Raw genomic sequence first — 18,992 nt, forward strand, 5'->3', positions numbered from 1 at the left:
CAGGATTGTGAATTTAATTGCTAGAGGCCACGATTTCTATGCTACAGGTTGTCGATTCAATGTTTCAGGTAGCAAGACCATTATTATAGATGCCAAGTGGTAAACTTCGATTCCGATTTGCATTAGGAGACTGGGCAACATAATTACTGGACCTACAATTTACAATTCTAATAATTGTTAACAAATTACAGGCTGTGTGAGTATTGGAAGAGGCCTACGTCTATTCATTTATGATCTGGGATTTATATGTGGGCCCGCAGTTTCATTGTAGAGACCATTGTATTCCATTAAAGGCCTTTGTTTTGGGTGTACTAGGCTGTGTTCAGCAATAAGGCAGCCAATTGGCATTATCCAATGGTCACGTCTAGTCATTGAATGTATTCGGGCATTATTTGTTGCAGCAATACTATCAAGAAGTGGCTTACAGCACCAATATTGGATGCAACAAATTATATCAGGTTCCAATTTGGTATTTGATAAAATCAGTAGCATTTCATATATATTTTAGTGAATTGTTGTTCTAATTAATCTGAAAAACAGTAGCTGAAGTATCATCGTTATTATCTTAATCAATTTGAAATTAGAATGACAAAGTTGTTACTGTTATACTACTATTGTAATTCTCCATTCTCTTCATAACAAAATTTCAAAGAACATTAAAAATATTTGTTTTTTTCAATCGCACTGCTGGAGAGTTCTTTGTCAACTGTTTCACAAAATGTCAAACTTCTAATTTGATAAGGAAATAAATGTGTTAAAGCTAATTGTTGAACTATAACCAGCTGAGGGTTATTACATGTTCAGATTTCATGTCTTGTTCCCACTCTGGAATTCCTTTAGCCTCGGAGTATGTCTGAGGTTCAAACAGATTGTGAATGTTGGCCATAAGAGAAAAAATTAATTGACTCTATAGGTTTGCTCTTTTTCCAAGCAGTTCTCTCATCAATGAGCTCATCATCTCGAAGACCATCAAGTGTTTTAGCCCACCATTTTAGCAGAAATGTGCAGAAATACTAACAAATCTAGGCACGATCTAATACTGAGGGCTTTAGAAACCCTAGACGTCGTCATTTGGAGCAGATTTGTAGAGAAAAAATGTGGGTATGAGGCAGAAAAAAATAGGAATCATGTCTAAAGAAAAACATGACCATTCAATCAGGAAAACACAACCTAATCGGCTTGAAAAACACAAAAATTGTGTACAAAAGAGAAACACAGGAAAGTTGCAAGGAGAACGCCCAACATTCAAAAGAAAAAACCAAAACAATTCACATCCAAAAAAACCTACAAAACGCGGCCAAGGGAAGAGGAAAATTGTGCCAAGAAATGGCACGAAACCTGAGATACTGATTCGCAAGGGTAGAGGGTGGATGCAGAGGCAAAGGCAGACAGGCACACGGAGGCGAGGCGATGCCCTGAGATGTCGCCTGAATGCCATCCACAGGCATCCGGATGTAGACGTAAGCCTATACAGATTTTTGTCCGCATCCGGATGCCTGTGGATGGCATTTGGGTGGCATCCGAACACTTCCAAACACCTCTGCAGCAAACATGAAAAGAAAGCAAAAAATATCTTTTCACTTAAAGTCCAATTAAAACATGTGCCTTTTAGTCTTATAATAACATTTTTTTTGTCAAACCCTAAAACAGCCCTAATAGAAGCCTTTCAACCATTCAACCATCATTTTCTTTGCAATTTGGTTTGATCTTCTCATTTGGCTTCCATTTTGACATTTTGAAGGCATCTTGATTATTGTGATATTGTTATCAGGATTTAACTGTGTGATTTTGAGTCAAACTTGTTGACCCATGTTTCATGAGTAGTGATTCAACACAAATCCATCTCTCATGAGTATAAATGGAATTGCAAGCTTTGGGTTTAACCAGGGAGGAAACTCTGTAGTTAAGTGCGCTCAGGCTGGAGTAGTACCGGGATGGGTGACCTCCCGGGAAGTTGTTGAATCACTACTCATGAAACATGAGTCGATGAGTTTGACTCAAAATCACACAGTTAAATCCTAATAACAATATCACAATTTGACTTGGTGTGGAAATTATCTCCTATTTATCATCTTGATTATTTTCAAAGAAGAATGATCGTAGGGCAAGAGTTGGCTTCAACAAGTTCATTAAAACACTAAGAGGTAAGCATTTTATCCCATTCTTGAGTGTTTCAATGAATTTTTTAGAGATTGTGATGAATTTTTTCAAGTTCGTAAAGAATTTTTTCAAAAAGAAATTGAGAAATAGGTTAAGGTATCTATTTGAATGGTTTTGTATCACTATTTTTTACTTGTATGTTTGATATTCATATATTTTTATTGATTTAAATTTATGTAATTTCTTAATATAGAACATCAAAGAAACTACATTGTATTCTGCAAGAATGGCTGCCACCAGTAGTCAAAGTTCAATGGAAGGGCAAGGTCAAAGTTCAGTGGCAGGCAAGGAGGGGATAATTTCAAAATTGATTTAAGGTCTCCTCTATGGAGACATACAACAAGAGTATCACAAGTTGCAGGTGGTGGCTCCTATATTTGGAGCTGTAATTGTTGTCAAAGTGACAAAGGAAAACCTTTACATAGCTCTTATTCTCAAGTAAAACTTCATTTCATAGGCCTTGCTGGTAAAGGTTTTGGAATGTGCAAAGGTGTTGATGAAAAGGAATTGTTTGATGCACAAATAGCTTGGTTTGTAAAAGAACAAGAGGTTGTTGATCATTTGGTTAAAAGATCTAAAAAAAGTTATTATCAACCTCCTTCCTCCAAAAAGAACAAAATGCAACCACTCGCTGAAATGGAACTAATTGTATCTTCCAAACATCCATTCATGCAAGTAACTGTACTGGGAGAGGAGGATTAAGTAGAAAATTTTGCAGCAGCCCAGAAAAGAGGTCCATTGTACTCTGCATTTAGAATGGAGGCAAGACATTGTGTTAATGAAGCCATTGCACGTTGCCTCTATGCTAATGGCCTTCCTTTAAACCTGGTAAGATCACCATATTGGAAGGAAATGGTAAGAACCATCAAAGAAGCACCAAATTGTTACACTAGTCCTAGGTATGAAAAGGTGTGTACCACACTCTTGCAAAGGAGAGAGTTTCTATAAAGAAAGCACTCCAACCCATTAAAAATCCTTGGAAAACTTTTGGGTGTGACAATTGTGTCTGATAGTTGGAAAGATACAAAAACAAGCCATTAATTAATGTGATTATAGTGTCCCCCATAGGGACAGTGTTTCTTAAGGCAATTAATTGTCAACGGTAGGTGAAGGATTCACAATTCATCTATAATATTCTCATTGAGGCCATAGATATGATGGGTAGTGAGAATGTGGTCCAAGTTGTTATAGACAATGCCAAGAATTCTAGGGAGATGGTGCTTTGGTTGAGGTTCGATATGACCATATTTTTCAAACACCTTGCACTGTACAATCCCTCAACTTGATTATGCAATAGATTGGCACCCAAATAGATTGGGTGAAGCAAATATACGAAGAGGGAGAGGACATACAAATTTTTGACTAACCACAACATGTCACAATCCATTTTTAGAACATACTCACAATTGGAGTTGTTGAAGGTAAATTTTTTGTAATTATTAAATTTCATGGATTTTTAATTTAGTTAATATTTATAATTTTATTGTCAATTGACATATTGTTAACTTGCTTAGGTTGTTGAGACCCGTTTTGCATCTCATACTATTGTTATGAGACGACTTCTCAAGGTGAAAGATACTTTGAGCCAAATGGTCATTTGTCCTCAATGGGGTGCATGGAAGGCTTCAAATACAGAAAGAGCCCTAAAGATTAGGGGTATGATCTTGGATGAACGTCGGTGGGTTCGTATCCATCATGACTATGCTTCACTTTGCCGATACAAATACACCTTGTTTGGGAGAAGTGTATGATGACATGGACACCGTGGTTGAGAAGGTAAAACATTCTATACAAGCACATGAGAGTGACTCTACAAAATGTCAAGCCTTATGCAGTAAAGTGGAAGCAATAATTATTCATTGTTGGGAGAAGATGACTACCCCATTGCACCTCCTTACATATGCTTTATCTCTGAGGTATTATAGTGAGGCAGTACTTTCTATTCCAGATAGAATTGTAGCATATGTTGATGAAGAGGTTGCTAATGGGTGCTCCAAAGCTTTTACAACAATCTTCCAAGATGATGAGATGCATGAAAAGGTGAGGCTAGAGTTTGATTTATTTGCTTCCGGAGCAAAGCTTACTCCATTTGCAATTAAGGACCAAAATAAATTGGGAGCAATCACATGGTGGTACATGTATGGTCAGCCATATAAGCATCTACAACCTCTTGCAATTAAAATCCTCTCACAAGTAAGTTTTGATTTTTGTTTTTAGATTACAACTTGTGCTCTACAATCTAGTGTTTAACATCTATCGTATTGGCATTTACTTATTTTTTGTATCTTTAATTTTTCAAAATTAATTTTGTGAACACAATACAAGTTTGCAAGTTCTTCTACTGCTAAAAGGAATTAGAGTACATACTCCTATATCCATTTAGTGAAGCGCAACCAATTGGGGTCAAAGAAAGCTGAGGACTTGGTGTGCATTCATACCAACTTGTGTCTTTTTTCATGTAAGGATGATATGTGGATGGGGTGGACAAACATTGGGATGTGCTCCCTAAGTGTGCAAACTTGGATGCAACACTTCATGATCTTACTACAAAGATGGAAGATGATGATGATAGGTCCATGACACATGGTGTTATCTAGCGCAAGTGGACCCAATCTTGGCTCAAATGATATGGACCTTGCAGCGGTTGGAGATGAGGAGGATCCAGATTATTTTGAGAATCCTTATGATTCTGATTAATGAACATTGAATCTTGAACTATGTTTTTGATTTTGTAGTTTGGACATGGAGTCTAGAACATGAATATTTGTGCCTATGAAGTTTTAGTTTGAAGCTTGAATTATTAAATCGACATATGAAATATCCTGAATCTTGATCAATGGTGAAGTATCATATGATACTATCAAATGATGTATGTATATTTCTAAGTTTCTAACTAAAAGCTCTTGTATTTATTAGTTTCTTAAATTCGTTGAATATATATTAATATTATATATATAGACATTTCCAAATGCATCTATACCCAAAAAAAATCCCACATCTCGTATCCACTTCCTGCATCCACTTCCGATTCCGCATCCAAATCGGAAGTGGATCGAAAACTTGGCTCAAAACCCTAGTCGGGTTTTGCAAGAAAATGATTTTTTTCCTTCTTGCAAAAAATGACAAACAAACTTGGGCTGAAAAATATTTTCGAATAAAAAAGACTGATAATTTCAAACAAAATTATAATTTTTAAAAAAATAGTATTTACTCTAATCATATTATAAAGTAATTGGTAAAATACTTGCTTGATATTAAAAGTAATCTATATCCAAAGAATAAACAATGTTTCCTTGGGAAATGATCGTAAAGAATAGAAACATTCTATTATATAGAGCTAACAGTTAACTAAATATTAGAAACATTCTAATACTTACAATATATTAAATAATAATAGATAATAATAATAAAAGCTATCTATTATCATAATATCCTTCCTCTTCTTGGAAGAGCCTTTTCCATATGTTTTATTTTTTCGTTTTGAAATTCTTCTTCTTTCCTTTCTTGTGGGAGTTTGTGTTTAATACATGGATATCTTCATTTATAACATTTTGACTGTTTCCTCTGGTGATCACTTTGGATTCTTCTTGTAGGCAATCTGTTTTCAACCTATCAAATTTGGGGAGTTTTGACCATGCACTTATTGCCTAAATAAATGATTCTCGTGATGTTGGGAGGCCACATAGAGCTATTAATGTTAACTCTTTACTGTCAATCCGATTTCCAACTGTTGAAAGTTGCTCTCTCAATTCAGTGATTCTCATTAAATATGCAGTGACAGATTCTCCCTTATTCATTTTCACATGGTGAAGTTGTCTTTTCCACGCAAGGATTCTGCTAGTGTTGTTTATTTCATATGTATTTTCAAGATATTTAAACTTATGGTATGCAGTATCACATTTTGATAGAATAGGTACTATATGGTCCCTAATTGCGTCCACAATAAGTTTCATAGCCTTTCATTATTCTTGATCTATTGAGTTTTCTCAAGATCATTCTGGTCCAGGTTTGTTTTCTTTCACAAATGAGTCCAATTCATTTTCTTTCAATATCATCATAACTCTGAACTTCCATGATACAAAGTTGTTTCCTCCTTCCAGACGATCCTCAAATCTAATTACACTTGACATTATGAAGAATGGAATGAGATTATTTTCTCAAGAGAGAATTTATATTTGAGTAATCTGAACTCTCAAATCTAATCGGATCTTCCTTAGCAAGGCTCTGATACCATGTTAAAATTGACTAGATTTATAGCAGATTAGAATATGTGAATCTTTAAATTTTCTTGAACAATAAACTTACTAACTTATTGTTTCTTTAGAGATCATAACCTGAATGAATGAGTATATATTTCAAAATATTGAAAGAGTTTAATTCTGAATTGTTTTTATAATACCGAATATGAATACAGAGATTGTACTCTAGAAATGCTTTTGCACTGCTGTTGTATGTGATTGCCATCTAGGCCGATCAGATACAATATATATACCTTCACAAACTAGGGACATGCCAATAAATAGACATGTGTCCACGTGGGTATAGACATGACTGTTCATTGACATGTCTCCCCATAAATAATCACCGTTTGTTTACCTTAACAATAGCGATTAAAATTGGCACTCATGCATATGAAACTAATGCAGATTATCATTAGTGATTTGTATATACACATGATCAGACTCAGGTCTGACATGTTATTTATAACATTTTGTCATATATCGATTTGATATTGATACACACATAAATGGCAATATAGATCACTCAAAAACAGATCAATATCTCAGATTTATACTTGGAAATTATGTTCAGAATAATGTGGATGATAAATGATTATTGTAATCAATAAAATGATTTGGTATTTAATATGTATGTATATGCATCAATATACACAATGTATATTGATGTATATACATGCATATAATCTATAAATTATTATATTGATTTTATCATCCATTGTTTATCTGACTATAAGCTATTATTTTTAACACTGTTAATAAGATCAATTTTAAAGATCCAGCATGCACAAAAGTTGTACGCTGCTATGTTGAAATACAGAAGTGGCGGATTTATATAAAAATGTTACCATACCTGGCCTAGATACCGCACAAGAATATTTCCCCCAAGTGACCAACCAACTGCATATATGTTGGACTCAGGAAAGCAAATGCCCACATGTTTCACCACCTGACGAAGGTCCTCGGTGAACGAGGCAGAGTAGAACTGCAACAAGAACAAAATAGATAATATTGATTGGAATGACGAAAATGTGGTAGGGTCTTTTGGCATCCCATAAATATCATACATGTGATTTCTACAAGTTTGAAAAAACTCTATGATTGAAAGAATAGCATGGAAATTTTGATTGAAATGAGCTGTATTAAAAACGCTCCTAATTTCAGTCCCAATATTCTCATAAATGGAAGAAAACTACTCAATTGTATAGGAAAACTGAGAAAATTCTGTACAATACAGAGTTTGAATGAATCTTCAAAGATGATGATCTTTAAAATTTCAAAATATACCCATTTCCAATGAATAAATTGCTCCATGAATGGCTCTATAGACTTGCAACAAGTTAGATAATATGATTTACTAGGAACCAAGGTTGCACGGAGACGAGGGTACTTGGGTACTTAGGGTACTGGTACAGGTACATGTATGGCTATTTTTCAAATTAGGGGACGGGGGTACTTGGGCACTTTCTAATATAACTTGAAATTTATAGAAAATCTGGAATTATGAGCCATGGCAATGGTTTTCCAAATCAAGAATAGTGATAAAGTTTGCAAATGTAAAGTATTATTTTCAGTTTCAGATTTGCAATATGTTTGTAATAATAATACATGATAAATGTTTAGATGCATAACAGAGAAGGAAGTCTTTAAACATGAACAAGAAGATCATAAATCATATACCAATGACATATTTGCAAATGATATTTTTCTGACTTAAACATTGATGAAGTTTTGTATTAATCAGTATTATTCAAAGTTTCAAACTGATTATGTATTGAATTAAGCTTGATAAACAACAAGGTGAAATGGAAACAAAATCAGAAAGTCCTTAGCTATGATGATCTCCCCTGAGTACCCAATACTTGGCGTATGTGTACCCGGTACTTGGGCATGTGGGTACACATTCCAAGGGTGTGGGTACGTGTACCCATGCAACCTAGCTAGGAAAGTATGGCTTAACCAACAATTCCTATCAGTGATCAAGAAAACATAATAAAAGGAAAAGAAAAATTCCTTTATAGTCCCTGATACCAGACGATCAGGCATTATGTGTACCATCCACTTCAAAGCATGTGAATTGTGATCAAATGTACAGTTCCTTATCAATGCAAGAGATAACAAGTCAAGGATTAAAGATCATATCAGACCAGTTGGAACCAAGCAATATAAAAAAAATTGAAGAAAATGATGCCACTCAAGTATAACTGCAAAAGAAAATGGATTCACATTTGCCCATTCCAAGCATCCATTATGGCATCCAGTAAAAAGATGATGAATTTGCAAGATTTTGAATTAAAAACATATTAACAGATTCCAATCAATTTGCAACTTTCAAGCATCTCAATATGAACATTTTCAATAAGAACAATAAACCATACAAAGTACAAAAAAGATGAAATAAATAAACATAGATAATCATCTATTGTTTTCAAACTTCATCAAAGATGCAATAAATAAACTGTAGGAGGATGATTACTTGAGGTGTGGTGACAGGACTGTCTGCACAGCCACGGCTGTTAAAAACTACACTATGCCATCCATGCCTTCTTGCTCGCAAAAGCATGTGCCTTACATAACTATCGCCACTCCCACCTGTGAGACCTGGCTGAAACCATCAGTGTTGGAAACATGTTCTACTCTAGAATTAAGAAAACTTGAAATTTTTGATCGTGAAGTCTACGCAGAAACCAAAAGCCTTTCAATACTATCCATCAATTGAATTTTCTGTGTATAACTCCAATGTCATAAGTTCCCTGCCCAAAGTTAGAAACTAGCATAAAGTAGTTGCATAATACTCAACTTGCAGAATTCAAGCAGCTTTTTAATTTACAGGACATTTTTTGAAGCAGTATATATTTTGTGTAGATCTACCTTTATAGCTTAGAATAAATTGGTATAGGAAACCCTTGATACATTAATGAAGCAGCCTTGATAGTTGAAATCTTGATCATGTCAATTGTACATCAAATAGTATACACGATTGTCACCTTAGCTACACAATACATAGAAATAGGAATGGCTTCTGAAACAAAATTATTGGAAACAAGAAACATAAAGAACATAAGGCTCCATCAACACATATGATCATTCATCTTCACCACATATTATAACATTTCAAAGACTTCATAAAGCCTTCTACCTTATAACTACCCAACAACTAACTAGCAACTAACTAATAACTCGATAAAAACTTATATTATTACATTTCAAAGACTTCATAGAGCCTTCAACCTGATAACTATCCAATAACTAACTAGCAACTAACTAATAACTAAATAAAAACTTACATATTATAAAATAACATTAACATGCTTTATTATTTATTACAGTAATTTATGTCATGCAGTATAATTACTAGCAACCCCCTTTCGTGCACACAGGAATTTTATTCTGGTGCTGCAATATCAACAATTGGTTTCTCTCATATTTGCCCCCCTTCAATGAAATTTTTCTTTGATTACCAGTTTCTAACATTAATGAATCCAATTACAATGTACAGATACAAAATCTATTTACACCCTTATGTCTCCAAAATCCTTATACAAAACTTGGCAGTGACCATGAAATTACCTCTGTCTTCCAAATCCAACTGCGAATTAAATATTGATTGCATTCTCAAATGTTTTATGTGTTTTGTGCTCCTACTAAAAAACTTTCCAAAACAATTTCATTTTCAGAATTATGTTAAGAAATGAGAGAGATATTGCAGTTTTATTGGGACTGTATTGAACTGCCATATTAAATCAGAGAAATGTACTGACGACATAATGGTGCTAAACGAATACATAATTCCTCCTTTGCAAAGCATGACTATCCATCAAAGAGTAGCATAAGAAATTCATATAGACCTTGAAACAAATAAACCCTCGTAACTGAAAATTTGAAACATCTTCTCAACCATCTTAACCTCCTAATTTTTCTACAACACCTTTGGTTTTAGTATCTTTGAATATATAAATTTTTATATGAGAAATGAACAAAGTTGAATGAAATACTATGAAAAAAGGTAAGATGGAGAGATTAGAGAAATCAAAACACATGGATGATTCATTCCAACAGATTGAGCTCCTACAAATTGGACAATAGTATATGGGGAATGTTTACAACGTTTTAAATTACAAGACTGACCCTTTGTTGGTGCGAATAAGGTTGTCTACATCGCTGGTTTCCTTATAGGACCTATTCACATTAGTCAAGTTTACTTTGGGCATTTAATATTTGTCTCAAGTCTGAAATATCCTTAACTAAGCATTACCAGATTTGTAAAATTTTATTATTCAGGAAAAATTTCCCAAACCTTTCAGACTTCATAATCTCAGTAATCATCAACTGACTGATAGAGCACAGATATAATGGAACACAAACCATCCTCAAACTTAATGAGAAATCCTTCATGAATAAAGACTTGAGTCTGCTTTCAGTGACATCAAGAACCATAACTGCAAGTGTAGTCGAATTTCATACACAAAATAGAGATGTAATCCATTCTTTGTGAATGGAGGCAGCTCTACCAAGTGGGTTTGAAACCAAAAGCATAGTTTCTGCTGTAAAAAATCATGATGAGTTGTGTGCAAGGAAATGTGATTCACAAATGGAAAGAAAATAAAATTAAAATCAAAATCACTCAAAATCACAAAATCAAAGCAACAATCAAGTAGGGCAAGAAGCGATCAAACCTGCATAAAAACTTTCAAGAATGAAGAATGTCAATCTCCTTGACACAACAGTTTGCCCAATGACATTAGTCTTGATGTGGGCTCACATTTTCGGCACTGTAAGGGTGCTCCAAGTGCTCAAAATTGCATAACTTAACAGTAGCATAATGAGATGATAGAATGAAAATTGGCTAAGTGTTTGGGTGTTGAAAGAGGGAGATCAAATGGAGGGCTAGGTGGAAGTGTTAATAAGTGTTTTATGACCACATCACACAGAATAAAGTGCCAAAGACACTATATCCTCTCTTGAACAAAGTCACCAGTTATGTTAGGATTGCACAGTTCATAGAGGCAACTCCAAGGTTCTGACTGCGAACTTGCAACTTTAGCGTGGAGATGAGCTCATTTGGCTTGATGTATACTGGTTATGCAAGGGAACTTACACTAATTCACTCTAGACCTATCAACTTTGATCGAATGATATGGAAATGGAGTATTTAATCCTAAACTAACAAGGCTTTTGAAATAAATTGCAAAGAGATTAAGGTTTGAGGAATCCCACTCTAATCAATGCTACTCTTAGAATGCAAGCAGTGAATGCATATGTGAACCCTACTAGACTTGACTTTGTCATCAACTTTGCCAAGTTAGTTCAATCTTCTAAGGTAGGTTATAGATGTTCAAATCATTACTATAACACCCACACCATCAACAGATGCATATCAATGTGTAAAAAAACAATTGAAGCTAAGCTTGCATTTTAATTCTAGTTGACCATGCAAGGTGACTTGCAATCGGCAAGCTGCAAGTAGTATGGATTAGGCAAGTTTCACAAATGTTCATCTGCAATTCCTTTCATTCATCTAAATTACTCAAAGCAAATTCAAAACTAAATACATGAAGCAAATTCTTTGAGAGATAAAAAAACCACACAATGCTTCACAATCTTCAATAAATCACCATACTTCAATGATTTATTTCAATTATGGCTGTATCTTGGTGACAATTCTTCTAAACTCTCTTTTACAAATGAGAGGAGTGGGGTTTATCTAGGAGCCCCAAATACAATGAATGGTCAGGATCAATTTGAAACCAATGGTCCAGATATTTCTAGAGAAAACTCTAATCAGGTTTGCTACAAACATTAAATTGATATCATTAAATATAATGAAGCGTATTGGAATGCTCTTCAATAAACCAAAGAGAAAATTCAAGATTTCAAGTCATCGAGTTTGATCATCTTTATTTACGGCATAGGTTAATTAAGAATTGCACACAGACAATGAACACGAACACGAACACGAACAACAAAACTCTCCTTATTATTATTCGCATATGCCAAACAGTACGTTATGCTTTCATGATCTGATGAATACAATGCTTCCCGAAGGGGTTATAAATACTTTCCAAATAATTTTCCCGAAGGAGTCCGTCGGCCACATACAACATGTTGCTACATAACAAAAACCTTTCCGAAGGGACCCGTCAGCTACATACAAGAACCTTTCCGAAGGGACCCATCCGCTGATAGACAATTTCCTTTCCGAAGGGACCCGTCGGCTGATACACAATTTCCTTTCCGAAGGGACCCGTCGGCCGATACACAATTTCCTTTCCGAAGGGACCTGTCGGCTGATACACAATTTCTACCGACGACATCATCCCCCCCAAAAAGAAAAGTCGTCTTCTAACGACTACAGAACAAAACTCAAACAACTAATACAACAATATTGATCTGCCACATCACTTTCACATTCATCCCCTTGCATCTATAGCCTTTGCTAACACAATACTGACTCCTCAAGCTGACCTTGATAGCCACCTATGCTGCTTTCGCTGCTTCCAACTCCTCAGTACCTTGAGCCAAGTGTCGCTGCACTACCTCCAACTAGATGATCAGCTCTCTACGCATCCACCAAGACTGCCTCACGGCCAACACCTACTCTCAATGCCTGTACACAGACACTCCATGCCTACAGTAGCTCCAAGTCTTCTCAACTGGTCAGACTCCCATGACTGATATCCGCAACGACTGGGGGTCTAGGGGGCAATGCCCCCAGCGGGGTCGAGGGGCAATGCCCCCGGCGGATCCTCACGCTCCCTGTCGCAGTACAAGGCGGGGTCGAGGGGCAGCGCCCCTCGCCGTCAAGACCAAATTAACACTCCGAACCCCACACAAAAATGCACGGAACACACCATTTCTGTCATTTTCTGCCGATTCTACACTCTTTCTGGCAATCGTTGGTTCTTCCTCTACCCTGTGGCATTCATCTGATACTCATTCTGAGCATTCTTGATTTGTCGACTTTTTTTTTTTTTTTTTAAATTAGAAAACCTCCTGTCACCCTTCTGTGCTACCAATGTACAGCTACACCATACATCTTGCCACTGTATCGACTCCTTATGCAATATCCTGTAACGTCCTCCAAAGTCTGAATGCAATAGCAAGTAGAAGCCGTACGCCAAAACCCCACTCTTCAGAATCTGTAATCTTGCAATCCAAATCCGTACACATGATATGCTTGAAAAATCCGTACAATTATCTCGCATTCCAAATTGTAATTTCCGTACGCTATCTTTACTTCCAAATTCCATATGGCCAAAATCCGCAATGTTAATGGCTTTCCTCAAAAATCCGTACAGAGATACCATACAGTAATTTTCATAAAGTCTATACGGTGCATTGTTAAAATAGCTAAAAATCCGTACACTTCCAATCCTTCCAAAAATTCCGTACTGAGACTCCTAGTTTATAAGATTTTTTTTAAAATCCATACGCTCCAAGTCTTCATAAAATCCGTACGGTGAGTAGTGAAATCCTCTCAGTGAAAAAAATCTGTACATTCCCAGACTATTTTAAAAAACCGTATGGTGGTCTCAAATTAATGTTACAATGTGCAGCTCCTGAAAACCGTACACTGTCTTCAAATATTGAAACCCGTACACCAAAAAAAAATCGTACACTTGCTAGAAATCCGTACAGGAGAAAGCCGTACAACAATCTGCAAAACCGTACTCTTCCTCCAAACTTTGTACGATGAGCAGGTTAAATCTGTACGGTGCTTCAGAGTTTAATTTCAAACCGTACAGCAGCTCCCAACTTAAAAACCGTACAACTCAAAAACCAAGTGAAAACCGTACGGTACTTTTTTTTCATTCTTTTTTTTTTTTTAATTAATTTTTTTTTTTTTTTTTTTATAATTTTTTTCAATAGCAAAGTCAGTTTTCCCTTCGACCGTCGGCATCGTCAATCTACAACGACGAAGGGGTCGCCCGAAGGCCATTCTCTAACGCAGAAGTCTTCCGGTCGTGGTATACCTTCAGCTTTGAGCCATTCACCGCCTGAGGCACTTCCTGTCCATCCAAAGTCCATAATTTTATTGCTCCATTGTCCCCTACATCCCGGATCTGATACGGCCCGACCCACTTAACTTTGAACTTGCCTAGTTTGATCTCATTCCGGTCATCGTACTTCAACACCCACTATCCGAGTTGAAACTTGCTACGCCTGTTTTGTGTCATCTCCATATTGCCTAGTTTGTTCCCGAAGCTCGCTACCATGGACTCCGTCAGCTACCCCTTCTGTCCGTCAATAACACATTCACTCTGTACTGCTACAACTTTTATTGAACCCTTCCTCTTTGTTGCCTGTGCAGACCGTATCGTGTGTCTTCCTTGATGCTGGTACCTTTCTGCTATATTTGTGGTTCGACGTAATACTTTTTTCCGGCGCAGTCGTACAGTAGAATCTTTCCTTCTTTTGGGTTCCAACTGTATGTTCTGTCCTTCAGCTTCAATCATACTCGCGTTTCCTTCTTCGGCTTCTCTATGTTGTTTCGAACATTCATTTCCTCCTTCGGCTTCTCCATGTTCCTTCAGACATTCATTTCCTCCATCAGCTTCTCTGTGTTCCTTCGGATATTTATTTCCTCCTTCAGCTTCTCCATGTTCCTTCAGACATTCATTTCCTCCGTCAGCTTCTCTGTGTTCCTTCGGACATTCATTTCCTCCTTCAGCTTCTCTGTGTTCCTTCGGACATTCATTTCCTTCTTCTTTCTTACCTTCGTCGATCCTTAGCATATTACAACTTGGAAAGAGCTCGTAATCCTCTATCTGCCAGTGGTAAAGACCATTTACTGAATCCAGATCATCATCTCCTTCCAATCGTAGAACTTCCTCCTGATCGGGTTCAATACTCTGCCTCCTCTCATCGTCTTCTCCTTCAAAATCCGACGATAGAGCTTCTTCTCCAACCATCTGAGTGTGTAGATCGATGACATACTTCCGGCCTTTGCTTTCAAGTGATAAAGTATTTTTCTTCCAATCGTGTTTTGCCTTGGCTTGTATCCACCACCCCCGGCCCAGAATGCCATCATATCCTCTCTGCTTCAGTGGGATCACGACGAAATCCAACAAGAATGGCTGTGTTCCAATCGTCACTGGTTGTGCTATGAGTATTTCCAATGGCTTGATTCCATGTTGATCGGCCGTTAGCAGCTGGAATGTAGGTGGCCATAATGTCGGTTGTCCCAACCTTTTCCAGTTGTCTTCAGGCAACACATTGACACTAGATCCTCTGTCCACAATCGTTTCCGTCAATACAGTCCCCAGGATTCCCATTTCGACAACCGCAAGATAGCATCTGGATGAAAGTGCTAACAGCATCGGATCTTCTGCACTTGCGCCACTTTCCTTCTCCTTTTTGTTTGTTGTACTTGCTCCACTTTCCTGCTTCCTTCCATGTTCTCCTGGCAGTTGAGCAACGAGAACAATGTTTGTGAGTGCTGATCGGAGCTGAGGCATAGTGAGCAACAGATCACTTATCCTGACGAGTATCTCGGCTTGCAATATTTGTCGTACAATGTTCTGTTCTATGCAGTTCCGTACAGAGGTACTCAGCGTGTCCTTCAGGTGTGCCGTTTCTATCTGCATTGCTCTCTGGATCTCTGCCCATGTTTCCTCCAGTCTCTTCTTTTCCTCCGTCGGATCAAGGTATAGCTTCGCCTGCTTCCGAGTGATTGCCAGAACTTCTTCCTCGTCTGTTCCGACAGTAATCAAGTTTACTCCAGACTTCGGGCACTTAGCATCGTCATGATTGCCAGGTCCACACCATCGACATAGCAACTTCGGTGTGCTCGCCGTTGTGCACTCTAGAGCAAAGTGACCCCATAGATTGCATGCGCAACATTGGACTATTGGCCGGCCATTCGCATCATACTGGATTCGACTCCTCCCGCCATTATTGTTGTTGCCGCTATTGTTGTTGCTGCTGTTGTTGTTTTGACCATGCCGGTTGTTTCTATATCTGCCCGATGTGGCACCTTCCGTACTAGTGTTCCCGCTCCCTCTTGCCGCGGATGCTTCCTATGTGAGGAACACTTGTTGTGGTGTTCTTGATTTCAGGTTGAAAGGACATTGTTGTGAGGTTTTCACACATCGCCCCAAAATCTTGGGGACCCCCTTTTTTTAATCGCCTTTAGGGCCAGTGGAGAAGGTTAGATGTATTTTTCACCCGGTTTCAACTTGATTTCCAGAGCTATCAGTTCTATCCTTAGGCCGAATAAGTTCAAAATTGATTTCAACTTGGCAGGATAAGATTGTGAATTTTGTACTTAGACGATTTCTTTTGAAAATTTGGATTTAATTGTAAATTTGAATGATTTTCAAATAAGGAAATTTTTCGTTAGACTTAGGTTCTTGGAAAATCTTTTTTTTTTTGGTGAAATAGAATTTAATTTTGTAAGATGAAGTTAAATTGCAAAATCGATTTTTACTCTAGAGGCAATTTTATTTTTTGTCATAAAATTTTAATTATTTAGCAAAATCGATTTAGAGGAAAATTGCAAAAATTGGCTTTAATAGATTAAATTTGCCTTGAAAGCTTTTGGTATTTAATGAAATTGGTAAATTAATATTAAGAAATGGCTTTTGGTTAGCCAAAATTCAACTTCAAGGATGTATTAATTAGCAAACCCTCATTAAATAGAAATTTTTAGCATCCCCAAGGCACCATTCAATTTCGTTTTGCAATTTGTGGTTAATTAGTAAATTAAAAGTGCAGTTTTCATTTTAGAAAATTAAAATTTTGGCAAAGTATTTAAAGTGGGCCACTAACTTAGCTTTAATTTTGTTTTTTTTTCCTCTATAGGACCAAGTCGGCCAGCCTGGGAGGAAGGTGAAAGCTGCTATAAAGGGAGTCCCCTCCCATTTCATTTTCATCAATTCATTTGCTCCTCATGCTTGGGCGAATTTGAAGCAAGGGCAGATTTCCAGACTTGGGAGAAATTGGTGGAAGGCAGTTTTTTGGCGATTTTTGGGCAATTTCTCCATTGCCATTGTTGGGCGATTTGTCTAAGGGCCAGATTTTTTGCGTTTTTGGGAATTTTTGCTCCACTTTATGGGCTGCGATTTGTGCCCTAGGTGGCAGATTTTACAGATTTTGCTCCTTCTTTGCTTGGGCGAATTTTGTGGAAGGGCAGATTTTTTTTCATGCTTAGCCGAATTTTGTGGGAGCCGAATTTTGTGGGGGCCGAAATTTGTGGAAGACAAAATTCTGATTTTCTAGAGGGGCTGCAATTTTTTATATCAGATTTGGGCAATTTTGTTGGGAGAAGAGATACATATGAAAGTTTGATTTTTGCATAGAAGGCAAGTGTTGGATAAGCTTAGAGGCTTTGTTTTCTAATTTGCAAAGGGATTTGTAATTCTTTGATGTCATATCCCGGGTTCCGAAAAGTTGCTGTAAGATTATTAGTTAAGGTGAAAGTCATCATCTAGAGTTGCAAGGAGTGCTTAAGCTGACATCCATTCTTTCGCTCTTTTCTAAGAATTGCACTACTTGGTTCTTCTTGCCTTTTGGTCCACCACTCTACCATCCCGTAATAGGGCGACGAGCATGGAGGATGATAGTGCAAGTAAGAATCCCAAGCGGGCAAACGCTAAGAAAGACAAAGAGGATATGACGCCCAAAACTTCCTTCTTCTCGAAAATGAAGAAAATAACCGATACTAATATCGCTACAGTGGACATGATACGGATGAGGGACAGACTAAAGGAAGGACAATCCCCCTTGGCAAAGAGGATATACAAGAGCGGAATTGTACATGCAGCAGCTTTTCCTCCTACTTTGCCTTGTCCGGAATTGATTATGGAGTGTGCATCCAGATTTGATCTAGACAGTAAATCCATCATTTTTGGCGAAGGGAAGAGAGTGTTGGCCAACATTGGCGAACAAGCAATTGAAGAGACATTTAATATTCCCCAGAGCAAGGGCATGACAGTTGTAATGGTGGATCAGGCGGCCAAATCATTTCAAGGTAACCAAGAGGCCTACTTCTCACATCTAAAGCGGAATTGGATACACGAAGGAAGGAAAGGAGTTAACAAATCAACAAGGCTTACAGTGGCAGATTTCAAGCCGGAATATGGCGATCTCATTGTTCTTCTCAGTCGGATCATGGGCCTAGCTCAAACTATGCAATTCGAAAACTGGATGTACTTCTTCATTGATGAAATTGAAAAGGGAAAAGGAAAATTTGATTGGGCTAGGATCATAAGTGAAAATTTAGAGTTGCAACTTAGAACAGTTCAAAACCAAAGGCAATTCTACATGGGATCCTATCTGTTTTACTTAATTGCTAGATTGTATGAGAGTCCGGGACTTAGGGCCTTAGGAGGGATTGGTAATGGGCCGGGGCAATATTTGGTGCATGAATGCTATCCGCAGCTTCATTTGCACAATAACAAGGATTACAAGATGTTTTGCGATGCATTCGCCATGAAGACAGTAAGGGTATTACAAGGGGCGCCTGCTAAGAGACTTTCATCGGAAGCAGAAGCAAGGATTAAGAAGTTTGGGAGTTGGTTCATCCAATTCCCGCAATTCACATACATTAGAGTGGCAGGAAGTACAGTTTGTCCCAAGAGGCTTCCAAGATAC

At 37.2% G+C, this 18,992-nt stretch overlaps 1 protein-coding gene across 2 annotated transcripts in view; it reads right to left on the bottom strand.

Moving 5' to 3' along the window:
* Positions 1-18,992, bottom strand: part of LOC149554890 (embryogenesis-associated protein EMB8-like) — a 97,252-nt gene that overhangs the window by 49,975 nt on the left and 28,285 nt on the right. For both annotated transcript variants that reach the window (XM_089828898.1, XM_089828900.1), the window contains exons 2-3: positions 8,875-9,003; positions 7,252-7,383 (exon numbers count right to left, since the gene is read on the bottom strand). In XM_089828898.1, coding sequence (XP_089685024.1) covers positions 7,252-7,383; positions 8,875-9,003 — 261 coding nt within the window. The remainder of the gene's footprint in view (positions 1-7,251; positions 7,384-8,874; positions 9,004-18,992) is intronic.

The sequence above is a fragment of the Cupressus sempervirens genome, chromosome 5 (assembly GCF_028749045.1).
Source record: "Cupressus sempervirens isolate cs-2001-9-10 chromosome 5, ASM2874904v1, whole genome shotgun sequence".
NCBI lineage: Eukaryota > Viridiplantae > Streptophyta > Pinopsida > Cupressales > Cupressaceae > Cupressus > Cupressus sempervirens.